The sequence below is a fragment of the Haliotis rufescens genome, unplaced genomic scaffold (assembly GCF_023055435.1).
Source record: "Haliotis rufescens isolate VD_foot unplaced genomic scaffold, xgHalRufe1.0.p SCAF_1, whole genome shotgun sequence".
In the NCBI taxonomy this organism is placed as follows: domain Eukaryota; kingdom Metazoa; phylum Mollusca; class Gastropoda; order Lepetellida; family Haliotidae; genus Haliotis; species Haliotis rufescens.
This window is the reverse complement of record NW_025963779.1, coordinates 59,164,753-59,180,775: the sequence shown is the minus strand read 5'-3', so window position 1 is coordinate 59,180,775 and position 16,023 is coordinate 59,164,753. Positions and strand designations below refer to the sequence as shown.

At 39.2% G+C, this 16,023-nt stretch overlaps 1 protein-coding gene and 1 long non-coding RNA gene across 3 annotated transcripts in view; both read left to right on the top strand.

Moving 5' to 3' along the window:
- The first annotated feature begins 15 nt into the window (after window positions 1–15).
- On the top strand, window positions 16–10,341 carry LOC124131497 (proteasome subunit alpha type-4-like). Of its 2 annotated transcripts, none has more exons than XM_046494789.1 (9): window positions 16–69; window positions 1,039–1,081; window positions 1,691–1,853; window positions 2,872–2,949; window positions 3,600–3,688; window positions 6,029–6,159; window positions 7,572–7,695; window positions 8,373–8,535; window positions 10,201–10,341. In XM_046494789.1, the coding sequence occupies exons 1-8, from the start codon at window positions 67–69 to the stop codon at window positions 8,528–8,530; spliced, it is 789 nt and encodes a 262-aa protein (XP_046350745.1). In that variant the 5' UTR covers window positions 16–66; the 3' UTR covers window positions 8,531–8,535; window positions 10,201–10,341. The 2 variants fall into 2 exon arrangements, with proteins under 2 accessions (XP_046350745.1, XP_046350744.1); XM_046494788.2 differs by having other exon boundaries at window positions 17–69; window positions 8,373–8,541.
- Window positions 10,342–12,187: 1,846 nt separating this feature from the next.
- The window catches only part of LOC124131499, a 121,566-nt gene continuing 117,730 nt past the window's right edge, over window positions 12,188–16,023 (top strand). The window contains exon 1 of the long non-coding RNA XR_006860660.1: window positions 12,188–12,248. This is a non-coding gene — a long non-coding RNA (uncharacterized LOC124131499). The remainder of the gene's footprint in view (window positions 12,249–16,023) is intronic.

Sequence of the window (16,023 nt, the reverse complement as noted above, 5' to 3'; positions counted from 1 at the left end):
GTTGCATTAATCGGTAAGAGATACATACATTTTCGGATTTTGAAACAGCTCTACCTAAATTCCAAGATGGTGAGTACGGCATGAGTTGACGGAATATTGCTATCTTTGCGATATTTCTACATCTTTATCGGTTTCTAAGAATTTATGTTTGTGTTATCGACTTGAAAGAGGTGTCATGCAAGGTGCATGAGTGGTCTACTGCTGTAATAACATTAGATTATAGCGATTTTGGTAATGATTTTGTTTTGGTAGAGAGTGACAGAGCTGTTTTTGTATTTGATTCTTTATGCAAAATGTTGACTTGGGCAGACAGCGATAGGTGCTCAAATATAGGTGCCATGCAGTTCAATATTTAATGTCGACACGTGATAAGAGTTGTGTAATTTTGGGCTCAGATACTCGTACTGATTAAATCACAAAACGAAGGACTGTGAAGAAGTTTAATTCATTTTGGTCAGAGACTTGACATTGTAATTTGGTGTTTATGGCTTACCAAATGCACACTTTTTGGTTCAGTGATCGATCTTGCTTGCTTCTTCAATCATCACACTTGAACAGTGTTGTCATTGTTCATCCTTACATCTCTACACAATGCAGTTTGTTTGTGTTTAATGCCAAACTAGTCAACAGCTATATGACAACAACCTGTAAACATGGTAAATGAGTGAGTCTAAACCAAACAGTCCACATGGTCCAGGGATCAATATTGTGAGGAACAATCAAAGCTGTTTGATTACAGAAACATATTTTAACCACGAATCCCCACAGGGTTCTACACCATACTAACACCATTTAATGATCTTGTTCGATTCCCTTTAACTCTTTTGTCGCCCTTTACCATGTTTACTGTCATCTAATTTGGAATTAATGTTCGTTTTGCATGTATGAATATGTACAGTTGCAGTGATTTTGGAAGCGACAGGTCTAAAGAGAATGTCAGTACATTTTATGATTTTCTTTAATTGGGCAGATTGATTGGCCCTTTCTTGTTCACCCCAGGCTTCTTCAGTGTCATCAGGTTAACCTTTTCTATTACAGGCTCGACGATATGACTCAAGAACGACTATATTCTCCCCTGAAGGTAAACACACGGAACAGCACTGACACACACATTCAGTGACAAATCATGAATACGTGAAAACCGATAAAACAACTCTTTTTCATTATTTACTCTTCTGTTTCATTTCACAGAAATGTTGCCTTTACTTGACAATATATACTCACCGCCAAAAGACACGTGAACCATAGAAACATATAGAGAAATATGTACGTTAAGAAGAGATGTTTCCAATGTGTACCAAGTAATGACAAAACTAACAATCAGCCAAGTGTTACCACTTAGTGTCTTTATTCTTATCACAATATGCTGCACATGATTTTCAAACGTAATAATTTACACGCTAATCCTGCGCGAGACAAATGGTGCATCTCGAGTCATGGATCATTGACCAACATGTATGGTATTCACATTTTTTTTTGCGGTAAGTATATTAACCTTTCCAATAGATATACCGGGTATGTCCAGATAACCACACAATCAGTGATATTTTATTGCAGATTTCTGTAGGTTTTTTTTGCCAAAAAATAGGTTTGAAAGAATTTGAAGCATTGGTCTTGTTAGATTTTCCGCTGGATACAACATGTCAGATAAAACATTTGCATGAAGTAGCATATTGATTTGCTGTTTCAGGTCGCCTGTACCAGGTGGAGTATGCCATGGAGGCTATCGGGCATGCTGGCACCTGTCTTGGCATTCTGGCCAAGGATGGGGTTCTCCTAGCTGCAGAAAGAAGAAACACTAACAAACTTCTAGATGAAGCTTCCTACTCAGAGAAGATCTACAAACTGCATGAGTAAGTTCACTGGGATATTATTATTCATTGTTGATAGTAGCAGCATTAAAACTCTTTCTAATTTCATGCTTTGGCCTTTCATGCCGAAGACTTGTTTGATTTTCCAATGTGTGAAGTCTGAAGACCATTTTTGGTGTCCTAACCCTTAACATCAATATTTGAAATAATAATGGAAAGTGGCCCGCCTAATCACTTCATCCAAATGAATAGATGACGCATTACTGAATTGACATGAACATGGTACCATACCTTACTTTACTGATGGTATGGGTATCCTAGTACTCTAATACTATTTAACATCTAGGCTTTTTGTACTGTTAAACTCACCCATGGAAATTACAGGCCGCCAGCAACCTGTGTGGATCGGGTGGTTATGCTCAATGACTTGGTTGATTGTTTGTTTGTTGTTTTAACGCCACTCTCAGCATGCTCAGCGTTCTTCCCGCTATGTGACAGCAGTCTGTAAATTATCGAGTCTGCACCAGACAGTCCAGTAATTAATATCATGAGCATCGATTGGGATATAATGACATGCATCAACCAAGTCACTGAGCTGATCATGCTGATGCCGTTAGTCGCCTCTTACGACAAGCATAGTCGCCTCTTACGGCAAGCATGGGTTGATAAAGACCTATGTTACCCTGGATCTTCATGGGTTGACTTGGTTGATTGAATGTCATTGTGTCCCTAATTGCGTGGATTGTTGCTCATGATGTCAATTACTTAATTGTCTGGGCCTCACTAGATTATTTACATGGTGTCATCAAAAGGTGGAATATTACTGAGTGTGGTGTCGTTGTTAAACAACAAAACAACATTTCTAACCATGCTAATCCTGGCATTATGTACATGGTCTAGTGCAGACATTTATGTTAGGTTTGAATTATTTGCGAAGACTATACATTATCATCATCATGATAATAACCTTGTTAAACATGTTAGAAAGTTATTTTGTGGCTTATGTGTTGGACCTTTTTTATTCTTGTAATTATGACATGTCATGAAATGTGTCTTTCAGTGACATGGCTTGTAGTGTAGCTGGAATCACTGCAGATGCAAATGTTCTTACAAATGAACTCCGAGTTATTTCTCAGAGGTAAGTTTAGCCTTAAACATGTTAAATGCTCACAGACTAAACTCATTACTTTCTGGAAGACAGTTCTAACATGTCTAAATGTACTTGTTAAAAGTAATGTTTGAATTTTGCTGTAAATAATGAACTCATAGCATCTTTTCGTTGATAATAATGCTGAAGCCTGGTTTGATATAAATGTTTTGGAAAGCTTGCAGTCTTTGGCAAATAAGCTGACCCATTAGACAAATGCCAGTAACAATGGATCAGCACCAGTATTGTTAAATTCAAGTGGTCCTACTATGCCTACAGCAGTGTACAATCTAGCTGAAAATTTAAATTTATGTCCTTAACCATGTTACTATATAAGTTGTTTCCTGTCAATGTAGTGAATAGACAGGAATTGGTTGAATGTCTGTGAATCAAGGGTGTGTAAAACTGATGAAACTGAGTAGTAACCTTTCTTGGACCATAATATTGTCTCTAGAACTGATTTTGTTGGTTTCCCAAAATTTCGAATTTTTTCAATTGCATTAATTTAAAAAATGTTTTTACGCCTATATGGTTTGAGGCTTCTAAATTCATGGTACGAATGAGTGAAACTTTCAGACCAACATAGCTGATTTCTGTATCTTGAGAAATGAATTTCAGATGAGGTGTTTTTTTCGTTGCAGATATATGCTCCAGTATCAAGAACCCATTCCCTGTGAACAAGTGGTCAGCACATTGTGTGATATCAAGCAAGCTTACACACAATTTGGAGGTGAGTTTCTACACTGCAATTGGACATCATATACAACTCATAGCTCAATCTTTAAAACAGTGTTATGGCACTGTGACAGCTTCAGTGGGGATTCCATGGTAGAATTGGTTCCCAGTAACCTTTGCTTGCCATAAGAGACGACTAGAATGGATCCGTCTTCCCGAGGCAAGGGAGTTAACTGACTTATAAAAGTCCAGTTTCCTTGCCGAATTAGGCTTGGATTTATATTTTGGCTGGACTAACTAACCTATGCATAGTCCAATCCAAATCGAGTAACAAAATCGACAACCGGTTCTTTAACTGCTGTGCAGATTTCGTTTGCTTACAGGTTTTTGCGTACAGGTTTTGCAAAGCATGTGTACCGACTACAGTCAAGTCCCGTTAATCCGACATCGTTGGTTGCATATGATTGTGTTGGATTAACGAGTATGTCGGATAAACGAAATTTAGTAGTATCAACGTTCGTGATCGAAAATCGGACAACTACACGATAGATAAGGATTCAAACACGTTATAAAAAATATAAAATATATATTCATATTGTTATGTTAAATTGTTGGCGGAATATGTTTTCTAATCATTCAACCTCTAAAGTTTAACACAAAACAACTGTTACGGACTGTTTGACAGATTCAAAATACTTTAAAAAGCATAGTCTGGAATGGAAGTCGCAACTTTGAAACTGGTACCCAAAGCTTAAGAAAGCTGCTTTCTAAGTGGCTAACGTCGACTTCCTGTTGGTCATTTCATTGGTAGGTCATAGTTCGCGAAAGGTTGTTCTGACGTGACTTGTAATGGGATGTCCTCGTCGAAAGCGAGAACTTGTATCTGATTTTAATAAGATTGAGGTAATCTAAGCATGTGAATTATCCTGTTTTCTTTATTTAAAGCATTAATTGTTTATTGTTAAGTAAGTTTATCTCTGCAGCTTTGTAATATGCAGCTACCAGCCGACTCGCCTCGCATCAAAACACGGGCTGTGTACTCGCAGGCAGATGACCACGGAGTACGCTGATCACTGTGTCGGATTAACGAGACTGATTAATGAGTGATTTCGGTATTTCGTTGCAAATTAGGTGTGTCGGAGTCGGAGTGCGAGACTGTCGGATTAAGGGGTCTAAATAGCACTGATTTAATCGGTTCCCATCATTAGTGTCGGATAAAGCCGATTGTCAGATTAACGAGTGTCGGATTAACGAGACTTGACTGTACTTAGCGTCAACAGATATTTCCAAATCTTTTTATGTGTTTAATCAAGGTGCTCAAATGAGTTGATGCACTTTGCAAAGTAAGACCAGTTTTATTACGAAATAGATCTTGATTATCGATCAGATCGTCTTCACTAGACTATGTCATGTTATTTGAGGCAAATGCAAGTGATATGAGAGATGGAATCTGATTGGACAATAAAGAAGGACATAGAAGGGACATAACTCATGATAGCCACTGGTGCCACTGCGATCGAGCCCAGAAATTCCAGCCTTGTTCGGCAAGGTTGTAAACTGGACTTTTACATTCAACATGTTCAGTTAACTCCTTGCCTCGGAAAGATGGAACGGATCAGGGAGGTAGTGCTTGATAACTTGGCTGTGCGTCATTGTGCCTTGATTCTTTCCATCACTGACTTGACTACTTTCAAGCCACCATCATACAGCTGGGTATTGCTGACTGTGATGTTAAACAATATTTATTAGTTTTTGCGTTTATGGAGGTATGACCATAAAAACAACTGTGCATACTGTGTAAATCCTCAAAGCGGTTAATGCGAAGTGTGCTCGCTGTTTTTTTACATTTATAACTTCATAAATACAAAAACAGATTGAACATGCTGAAGTAAATTCTTATAGATAAATAGATATGTCAACGATAATAACTTCACAGACTGCTCGTTAAAAAGTGCAGACAATGATATAAAGTCAGTGCCATCATTCAGCGCAATATTGCAACACAAGCCATGTTCATTCTATTATCAGGAGGGGCAGTGGGGTAACCTAGTGGTTAAAGCATTTGCTCGTCGCGACTCAGACCCGGGTTCAAGTCCCCTCATGGGTACAATGTATGAAACCCTCGCTCGCTCACTCACTCACTCACTCACTCAGGAAAGAGTTGTCCGTTAGTTGGCTTAGCCTAATTGTTTTTCGGTTTATGTAACTGTAGACGTGTTGAACATGTCAAAGCTGCATCAAACAAAACTCACTAATTCATGTTCAGTGCTAGTAAGTGTTTAGTATGGTATGACCTTGACAACTATTAAAAATGTTCTTGAGGAGAGCTTTTTCAAAACGTACTTGCTCTATTTCTTACGCTGGCTCAACCTTGTCTCCTCGCACTGTGCTTCAGGGAAGCGTCCATTTGGTGTGTCTCTGCTGTACATGGGCTGGGACAAGCACTATGGATATCAGCTGTACCAGAGTGACCCCAGTGGCAACTATGGAGGCTGGAAGGCAACCTGTATTGGCAACAACAGTGCTGTAAGTAGTAGCCTTGGTAATTCTATCAGCAACAACACTGTTGTAAGTAGTAGCCATGGTAACCTGTATTGTTAACAACAGTGCTGTAAGTAATAGCCATGGTAACCTCTATCAGCAACAACACTGTTGTAAGTAGTAGCCAGGGCAACCTGTATTGTCAACAACAGTGCTGTAAGCAGTAGCCGTGGCAACCTGTATTGTCTACAACAGTGCTGTTATCACCTTTTTATCACCCCGGCATATAATGCGGGGTTGGGGGGGGGGAAATAGCGATCAGCCAGTCTGTCTGTCCGTCCGTCCGTCCATAATTATTTCCTTTTCCGGGGCAGAATTCCAAAACCATTCAGTGTATTCGATCGAAACTTGGCAAAGCTATCAGGCACATACTGAAGTGGTGCCTTTTGATATTTTGGGATTTTCTAATTTTTATTTTTTAAAATTTTTATGGAATGAAGTTGGACATAGACTTAATTGGGGATGGGGTTTGTTTCCGGGGCAGAATTTGAAAACCATTCAGTGTATTTGATCGAAACTTGGGAAAGCTATCCAGCACATACTGAAGTGGTGCCTTTTGATATTTTGGGATTTTCTAATTTTTATTTTTTTAAATTTTTATGGAATGAAGTTGGACATAGACTCAATTGGGGATGGGGTTTGTTTCCGGGGCAGAATTTGAAAACCATTCAGTGTATTTGATCGAAACTTGGGAAAGCTATCCAGCACATACTGAAGTGGTGCCTTTTGATATTTTGGGATTTTTCTAATTTTTATTTTTTAAAATTTTTATGGAATGAAGTTGGACATAGACTCAATTGGGGATGGGGTTCGTTTCCGGGGCAGAATTCGAAAACCATTCAGTGTATTTGATCGAAACTTGGGAAAGCTATCAGGCACATACTGAAGTGGTGCCTTTTGATATTTTGGGATTTTTCTAATTTTTATTTTTTTAAATTTTTATGGAATGAAGTTGGACATAGACTCAATTGGGGATGGGGTTCGTTTCCGGGGCAGAATTCGAAAACCATTCAGTGTATTTGATCGAAACTTGGGAAAGCTATCAGGCACATACTGAAGTGGTGCCTTTTGATATATATTTTTTTACAAATTTTTATTTTTTACATATTTTATGGAAAGAAGTTGGACCTAGACTCCATTGGGGAACGGGTTCGTTTCCGAGGCAGAATTTGAAAACCTTCTAGTTGGTAAACAATGTATGCTTCTTAAAGAACATTCAACTGTTGACTCATTACATACAGAATTGCACATTTACTAGTGGTTACTTTACAGACAGCTGCCGGGGGGATATGTCATCTTTCTGATGACTCTTGTTTATAGAAGAGATGCCTGAATAGACATCAGGCACATTATCATCTTTGTCCATGTTTTCATTTTTTTATATCCTTTACTTTCAGAACGCTGTGTCTATGTTGAAACAAGAATACAAGGATGGGGAGACAACTCTCAGTGAAGCTCTGGCTCTTGCTGTCAAGGTCCTTAGCAAGACACTGGACATGACCAAACTCACACCAGAGAAAGGTTGGCAGGAATTGACACATTTCAACAGTTTTTATTATTTCATTTCACTGTTTCTGCAAAAAACATGTTTCTTCTACAGGCTTGCCCAATAATGAATGTATATCTGTAGTTAACATGTTTAACTATAGTCACTATTATTAGAACTAATGACTTGTATGTACTTTCTGCTGCTGATATACAAGAAGCGTTTTTTAGTCAACTATCTTGGGTTAAATAGAGTTAACTTCACAAGTTATCGGGATATGGCCCCTACTACATGTACTGAGTATCTATCTATCTAAGTATATATGTAATGTGTCAGTTGTGTCCTGTTTATGCGACAAGCCCAACGCCATTGCTGAAATATTGCATAGACATCTAGTAGTAACCAGGTACTGGTGAGAGTCATTCATACATGTATTAGTTTATTGTACATTTATTTCATTTAGGTTCTTGCTGTACTCTCACCAAATAATCACAAACAGCAAGAAATCGAGAGGAGCCTTTGATGACCCTGTGGTTTAAGCACTTTCATTAAGGGAATTAGCGAGTTGGACAACTATATATCAGTTTGCAATTTGAAAATACCATGACCCAGGACTGATTCAGATTGAAAATGTTATAGGCTTTAACATTCTTCAGTTTGTGCCTCTTTTGACATGCTAGATGTTGATTTTTGAAATGTTAATTCGTTGCAGTTGAGATATCCACCTTGACACGCAAGGACAACAAGACTGAGATCAAGATTCTGCCTCATGGAGAAGTGGAGAAGTTGATCAAGTCCCACGAAGAGGATGAAGCTAAGCTGGAGGCTGAGAAGAAGAAGGAATCAGAAAAGAAGAAATCTTCATCATAGACAATGTACTGGTGAGATGAAGAGAAGTTTAGCGCAAGACCTGGTTTAGGAATTAGTAATGTGCACATCTGCATCAAGGTTATTTTCAATGCTGAACCTAATACTGGTTGTATTAGTCAACTAGATGAGGTGGAATGCGAGCGAGCCCTCCATACATCATGTACATTTATTCGAATCAGAACAATCATTTTGTAGTATGTTTGGCTGGAAAAAAAAGGTTTTATGAGTGTTAAGATAGGTAAGGAAGTCCCTATGCTATCAGATGTAACCCAGATGTATTTGAGACAGTATGCAACAAGTCAGTGCAAGTACTGGTGATATCACAGCTTGTTTCAATCACGAAAGAACATGGAAATTGGAATGAACTGCTAATTTGTCTTGGCTATAAACTGTAGACTGGAAAACCGAGGATGGTGAGCCACCAAGTTCTAAATGTTTATCAAGGAGCCATTCCTTGTGTTTTGGACTATATTACATTATATGACTATCAGGGTTTACTCTAGGGATTTTGTGACATGGGCCCTTTATGTGAAAATTCCAAATATTCCAGAAGTATGCCCATGCAGCACAATGTTAAAATGCCCCATTGTATTTGAAAATGTGGGCCTTTTTACAAATTTAGGGGCTAAAAGCACAAGGCCCCACCCTAGAATTAACCCTGGAATATTATACTGGTGATGTTGGCGCCTTGTAAGGCAAAGTGATACAATCAGAGCAGGTGAACCCTTGAAGATCCGAGTTAGAGTAGGTCTTCAGCAAGCCATGCTTGCCGTAAAAGGTGACTCTGCTTGTCATAATAGGTAACTAACAGGATCTGGTGGTCTGGTTTGCTGACTTGGTTGATGCATACCATGGTATTCCAATTGTTTAGATTGGTACACATGATATCAATCACTGGATTGTCTAGTTCAGACTTGATTATTTACATACTGCCGCCATATGGCTGGAATATTGTTGAGTGCAGCGTTAAACAACAAACCAACAAAAACAGAGTTAGTCATCTGGCAACCTCCATTATCCAGTGTATATTGTCTCCAGTAGAAGATAGACCCATGAAGATTCCGGGGTAGAATAGGTCTTCAGCAACCCATGCTTGCCGCAAAGGCGACTATGCTTGTCGTAAAAGGCGACTAACGGGATCGGGTGGTCAGGCTCACTGACTTGGTTGATGCATGTCATCGATCCCAATTGAGTTGTCTCCCTTAGGGCTCCTATAGTCATGGATGATTCAGCACTAAATCTGTCCTCATGGGTTTCGTGGAAGTAGCAAATGTCTGAAATAGGGTATTCTTTCACATGTGGTTGCAAGTGCCCTGCTTCAGTGCGTGGAGTCCATACTTGTCAGGTTTGGTGTGGTATAATATGGCTGAAATGTTGCAGGAAACTGTAATAATATCATGATACACCAATAGAAAGAAGAAAGACAAGTTCTATGGATGAACAACTTCTTTATTACAATTACTGCGACGTTTCGGTGTAGATCCTAACACCTTTATCAAGCAAGTGTCGCACTAATTGTAATAAAGAAGTTGTTCATCCATAGAACTTGTCTTTCTTCATCACACCAACTTCTAAATGCCACTGAAAGAAGTCACCAATAGAAAGTTGAGTTGTATGCATGGTATGTGATGTGTTTTGTAAGGCTAATCAACTGATGGTTCTTGTTTCAGATCACTAGTGCTCGATGATCTTACCACCATCTTGATTGTGCAACTACACTATTGAGGGTCTTTGCTGCACACTACTTGTCATTGTTTTTGTCATTGTACAAACTACATGTTATTATATACAATAAATTCATAAAGACGGAATATATTGTTAGTTGTTGGTTTGGATGTTCAATGGATTGCATTCTTGTAAGAAGAAGGGGGATGCCCCTTGTGTCATCGTACCCCGACGGCATGGATCATACTAATAATATCGATCACTGCTTCGTCTGGTGCAGACTCCATCCAACCCATGCTCGCTGGTATCACCAAAATGATAAGTGCCCAAGATCCGCACCACTTCTGGCACTTCTCCTACATCAACCCCCTCCATGGTCTAGTGGTAGAGCCTCTGCCTGGAGAGAGGAAGGTCATGGGTTCGATCCCAAGTGGTATCATTCCCCAAAATGGTACTTGTTGTTACCCTGACTGGCGCTCGACACTAAGGGGCTAAAACAAGGACTGGTCAGCTCGGATTCAGTTTACTGTGTCTGAATGGGGTATTCATGTTTTTCTACGGCATGGTATCTCAGTGGGCTAGCACTATCAAATCGGCATTAGTCCAGACTTGTACAAGCAGCCACACACACATACACACGTGCATGCACATCGCTATGTAAGTGCATTAATCTTAAACAACGTTAAACCCCATTTCACCTCACCATCTCCTACATCAAGCTGACATGCCATCAAATAACTGTAACAGACTCACTTAATGTATATTTTGTTTATTTTTTCTTATTGATGTTTGAATTCTGATCCTTGGTTTGATCTTTGCACTTTGATCACTCACTCCGTCTCTCATGTTGCAATGTTTCAGTTATAACTTGTAGTGTTGGTTTGCTGTAAATAAAACATTACAGATTTGTGATGAATTATTTATCAAAGGGCAGATGTTATGTTAAACTGCACCACCTTGATAGATTGTTTATCACAAGAGGTGTGTTTCATGGACTACTTTCACAGGACTGACTGTTTACTAATGTTTACAGAGGAACCAGGCTGTTTAAAGTGTATGAATACAATGTCAGATGCAAACCTTCTCACTTTGGACATTAGTGTTGAAAATGCTCAAAATACTTCTTGCAAAATAATCACTGCATGTGGACTGTCGACATAGATGTATCACTCTAAATTTTCACAAACACATGTTGCAGTTCTGTGGAACTATTTGTATCTTCAAGCAGATGACAACCATTACTATTTTGGCAAAATCATTACAATATTTAAACCAAATTCTGCCAAAATGATGAAAAAACATTGCCAATTATTCAGACTACAAGGTGTGGCTGGAAAACTGAGCTGTGATGGACTGCATTGATTGAGTTGGTTGTTAATTATTTTTCAACACTATCTCCTCCGAGGTTCGGGGGGTCGGGTAGCCTAGTGGTTAAAGCGTTCGCTCATCACGCCGAAGACCCGGGTTCAATGTGTGAAGCCCATTTCTGGTGTCCCCCGCCGTGATATTGCTGGAATATTGCTAAAAGCGGCGTAAAACCATAACACTCACTCCTCCGAGGTTCACTCACTTCTGCCAACAATGGAATGCGTCGATCCCATTGGTGTTGAAGGCTTCCTCTTGGGGCAAAAAATTGCTTTCAGCAGTATTCCAGCACTTCCACAGCATCTGTATCCTCGTTTATCCAGTGTACCGGATAGGTCCAGGGTAATATAATTGTATGGAGATATTTATAAGCCGGATAATCGAGGATACAGCATGTGGACAAGGGCGAAAATAGTCTTTCCAAATTTCAAGATTACACATAATATATATATTTGTGTCTACATATAGGCAGTTACATTTCACAGTTAATTTTAGATGGACATGCCACCTGTGGGTTGATTATAACATTTCACGTAATTATGATCTAACACAACACCTAATTGTAAGGATTTGAACACCTTTATCAATATCTGTGGTTTTGAAGATAGGGGATGTTGAAGGTAGCAAGAGTTAGTTCCCTTGCATCACTTGTATCATTCTCTGATGTTTCAAGCAGCAGACGTGAAAGGTAATTCAGTATATAAAGTGTATGCTACTTTAATGTCATGTTATGAGACTGAACCTTGATAGACTTATGCAAATAATTCATACTTTTAGAGCAGTGGTTCAGACTCAGCAAAGTGAAACAATTCATGTGTGATGTACTTGTTTTTTTTGCATGAAACTTATTGGTCCTTGTAAGGACCGAAGTGAATTTCTGGGCAGAATTGGTACCAAATCCTTCTTGCTTGTCTCCCCTTGGTGTTCCTGGGGAAAAAAGGTCTTCATCATGTTTAGTAATATTTTTCTGATGTATTATACAACTCAACATTTGCTAAGGATGAAACCCTTGACTAAAAATGACTTTTTTGGTCTTCAGCAAATGTTGAGTTGCATAATAACATCCCCATTAGAATGTTGTTGAATTTGTTCGTAAATAATACTTGAGGCTTAAGTTAAAATGTTCCTGATGACAAATGGTATTAAGGAGCCTGTTGGACCTGGCTGAACCTTTTCCTTCAGACTTTAACTGGCATATCTGATGATGTAATCCATTTGCATTTTCAACAGTTTTCTGTCCAACAGCTTGTTTGAAATAACAAAAAATTATATTCATTTTAGAGCAGAGCTAACAGTGTATGAGATCAGACAGACCTTATAATTCAATAAGGGCAATAAACAAAAACATGATTCATCCAATAAATGATAGATTTGATCACAGCGGATTTGATAACAGTTTATACAATAGAAATATTAGTTGATAGCCAGGTAATTAATTACTTAAGCCATACATGTTATGCTGATTGATTAGATTAACAGTAACTGGGTGGGATGGTTGCCATGTGCATGGAGTTTTTGATTTCTTCAAGGTGGCTTGATAAGAAGAACATACGGCTACTTACTGCCATCAGAAATCAGAAGACAGCAATGTATTCTTGAAATACCTTCAACGTTAGTGACAATCTGTGTATGACTATTGTTTAAGAAGTTAGCATTACTGATTTAATACTGTTTGATGTTCAGAAATAATTTTCCCCATGTTTCATTCAGTATTTTAGAAGAGTTACAGTTGGTGCCACAAGCTTCTGTGTCTACTAGCCGACATTGTCTTTAGGCATCATGAAGCTTGTAACTATCAACTGTTCTTGTTATTTGCGGGGGCATGGGTGGCCCAGTCGTCTAAGGCGCTGCGATTCGCTGAGCAGAGTTGCGTCCCTTGGGCACGCCAGAAACCTATGATTGTGGGTTCCAAAACCGGTTCACCCCGATTATGTTTCTAGGTTTGTCAACACCATACCCGTGCTCTTAGTTTCCACCGAAGTGGTAAATGTCTGAGACCTGCATCACTTTGGGCTTTCCTTCCACATTAAGCTGACGCGCCGCGACATAACGGGGATACTGTCAAAAGCCGCATTAAACCCAACTCACTCACTCACTCACTCTCTTATTATTTGCTGAACCAAACACTACTAACTCCAGTGTGTGTTAATAGTGATGGATGTTATTGAGACTCCAGTGTGTGTCAATAGTGATGGGTGTTATTGAGACTCCAGTGTGTGTCAATAGTGATGGGTGTTATTGAGACTCCAGTGTGTGTTAATAGTGATGGATGTTATTAATCCTCCAGTGTGTGTTAACAGTGATGGGTGTTACTGGACATCCAGTCTGTCAATAGTGATGAGTGTTATTGAGACTAGAGTGTGTTAATAGTGATGGGTGTTACTGGGACTCCAGTGTGTGTTAATAGTGATGGGTGTTACTGGGACTCCAGTGTGTGTTAATAGCGATGGGTGTTATTGGGACTCTAGTGTGTCAAAAGTGATTGGTGTTATTGAGACTCCAGTGTGTGTCAATAGTGATGGGTGTTATTGGGAGTCGAGTCTGTCAATAGTGATGGGTGTTGGAAATCCAGTCTGTCAATAGTGATGGGAGTTATTGGGAGTCGAGTCTGTCAATAGTGATGGGTGTTGGAAGTCCAGTCTGTCAATAGTGATGGGAGTTATTGGGACTCTAGTGTGTCAATAGTGATTGGTGTTATTGAGACTCCAGTGTGTGTCAATAGTGATGGGTGTTGGAAGTCCAGTCTGTCAATAGTGATGGGAGTTATTGGGAGTCGAGTCTGTCAATAGTGATGGGTGTTGGAAGTCCAGTCTGTCAATAGTGATGGGAGTTATTGGGAGTCGAGTCTGTCAATAGTGATGGGTGTTGGAAGTCCAGTCTGTCAATAGTGATGGGTGTTATTGATACTCCAGTGTGTGTCAATAGTGATGGGTGTTGGAAGTCCAGTCTGTCAATAGTGATTGGAGTTATTGGGAGTCGAGTCTGTCAATAGTGATTGGTGTTGGAAATCCAGTCTGTCAATAGTGATGGGAGTTATTGGGAGTCCAGTCTGTCAATAGTGATCGGAGTTATTGGGAGTCGAGTCTGTCAATAGTGATGGGTGTTATTGATACTCCAGTGTGTGTTAAAAGTGATGAGTGTTGGATGTCCAGTCTGTCAATAGTGATGGGAGTTATTGGGAGTCGAGTCTGTCAATAGTTATGGGTGTTATTGATACTCCAGTATGTGTTAATAGTGATGGGTGTTGGATGTCCAGACTGTCAATAGTGATGGGTGTTATTGATACTCCAGTATGTGTTAATAGTGATGGGTATTATTTATGACTCCAGTGTGTGTTAATAGTGATGGGTATTATATTAAAGTACTGTCGGAAATGCTAGAAAAATGCTTTTAGCCTGTTAAAAAAGTATATAACTTTTCACAGCCTGTTATTATTGAAATATTGAGTAACTACCGATCGACCTACCTGTGGTTTGAAGTATTTCAGTTACAAGGAGTCCTATCGACAAATTTACAGGAGACAAATTTGAACGAAAACAGGAAGTTCACATTTATTCTAAGTTCAATGATGGCAGTCTGAAACGGACTATAGAAATATGCGCACATGACTCTGTTATAATGATAATAATGTAGTCTTCATAAAACATCTAATCCACACACAAAAGTCATTTGGAGAAAATTCTAGATGTGCATCTTCTAAAATAACAAAATGACGCTGCGTTTGTTTTGTTAACATTGCTCCCATGATGCAATTTACATTACACTTTCATAGCCATTGCCATGGTACACAACATGGAGGCTGTACTGGGAAATGTATAGAAGTTCTTTACACTTTAGAGAGATAGAGGGAAACCATTTATTAATTTAGATAGGATGAATTACAAAACTGCCAAAGCTATGGGGTTTTCAATAGATACCATCAAGTCTACAGTATGGTAAACAAATCAGGTATAGGGGTGGTCTTAAAAACCAAACTGGGACGTAAAAGGATGTTAGACAGCTTTGATACAGCTTTTTTTTTACGGTGTACAAGCTTTGTGAGCAGAAAGCAACCCTGACTTGTATCAGAAATCGGGAGGAAATTAAAGATACAATTAATGTTTCCCGGACTGCACTAACTATTGCTCTCCAAGAGATGGAATTTCGATACACTGTGCATGGCGATGTCCGAGCAGTTTTCAGGGGAAAATATGCCATCCTGTCTATGAGGTCAGATTATCTCCGGACCATTCATAACTCTCACTGTCAGGGCGTCCAGATAATTTACCTTGAGGAATCATTCCACTGACTACAGATGGACAAAAGGCACCCATGGTACAATCCGGTAAAGGAAATCATGTCAATGTTTCGCACACCGTAACCCATTATATGGGGTCTATTGATGAAGGTCTGCTAGTTTTCGAGGTGAAAAAGAAAACTGGTGATTTTCATCAGGAAATTATAGGGCACCAGACTGGTTGGAA

Bases quoted from the DNA above. Each gene is read 5' to 3' on its own strand.
- LOC124131497 (XM_046494789.1), top strand. The intron at 6,160-7,571 runs GTAAGTAGTAGC...CTTTACTTTCAG, and splicing joins GTATTGGCAACAACAGTGCT to AACGCTGTGTCTATGTTGAA. The intron at 7,696-8,372 runs GTTGGCAGGAAT...AATTCGTTGCAG, and splicing joins CAAACTCACACCAGAGAAAG to TTGAGATATCCACCTTGACA.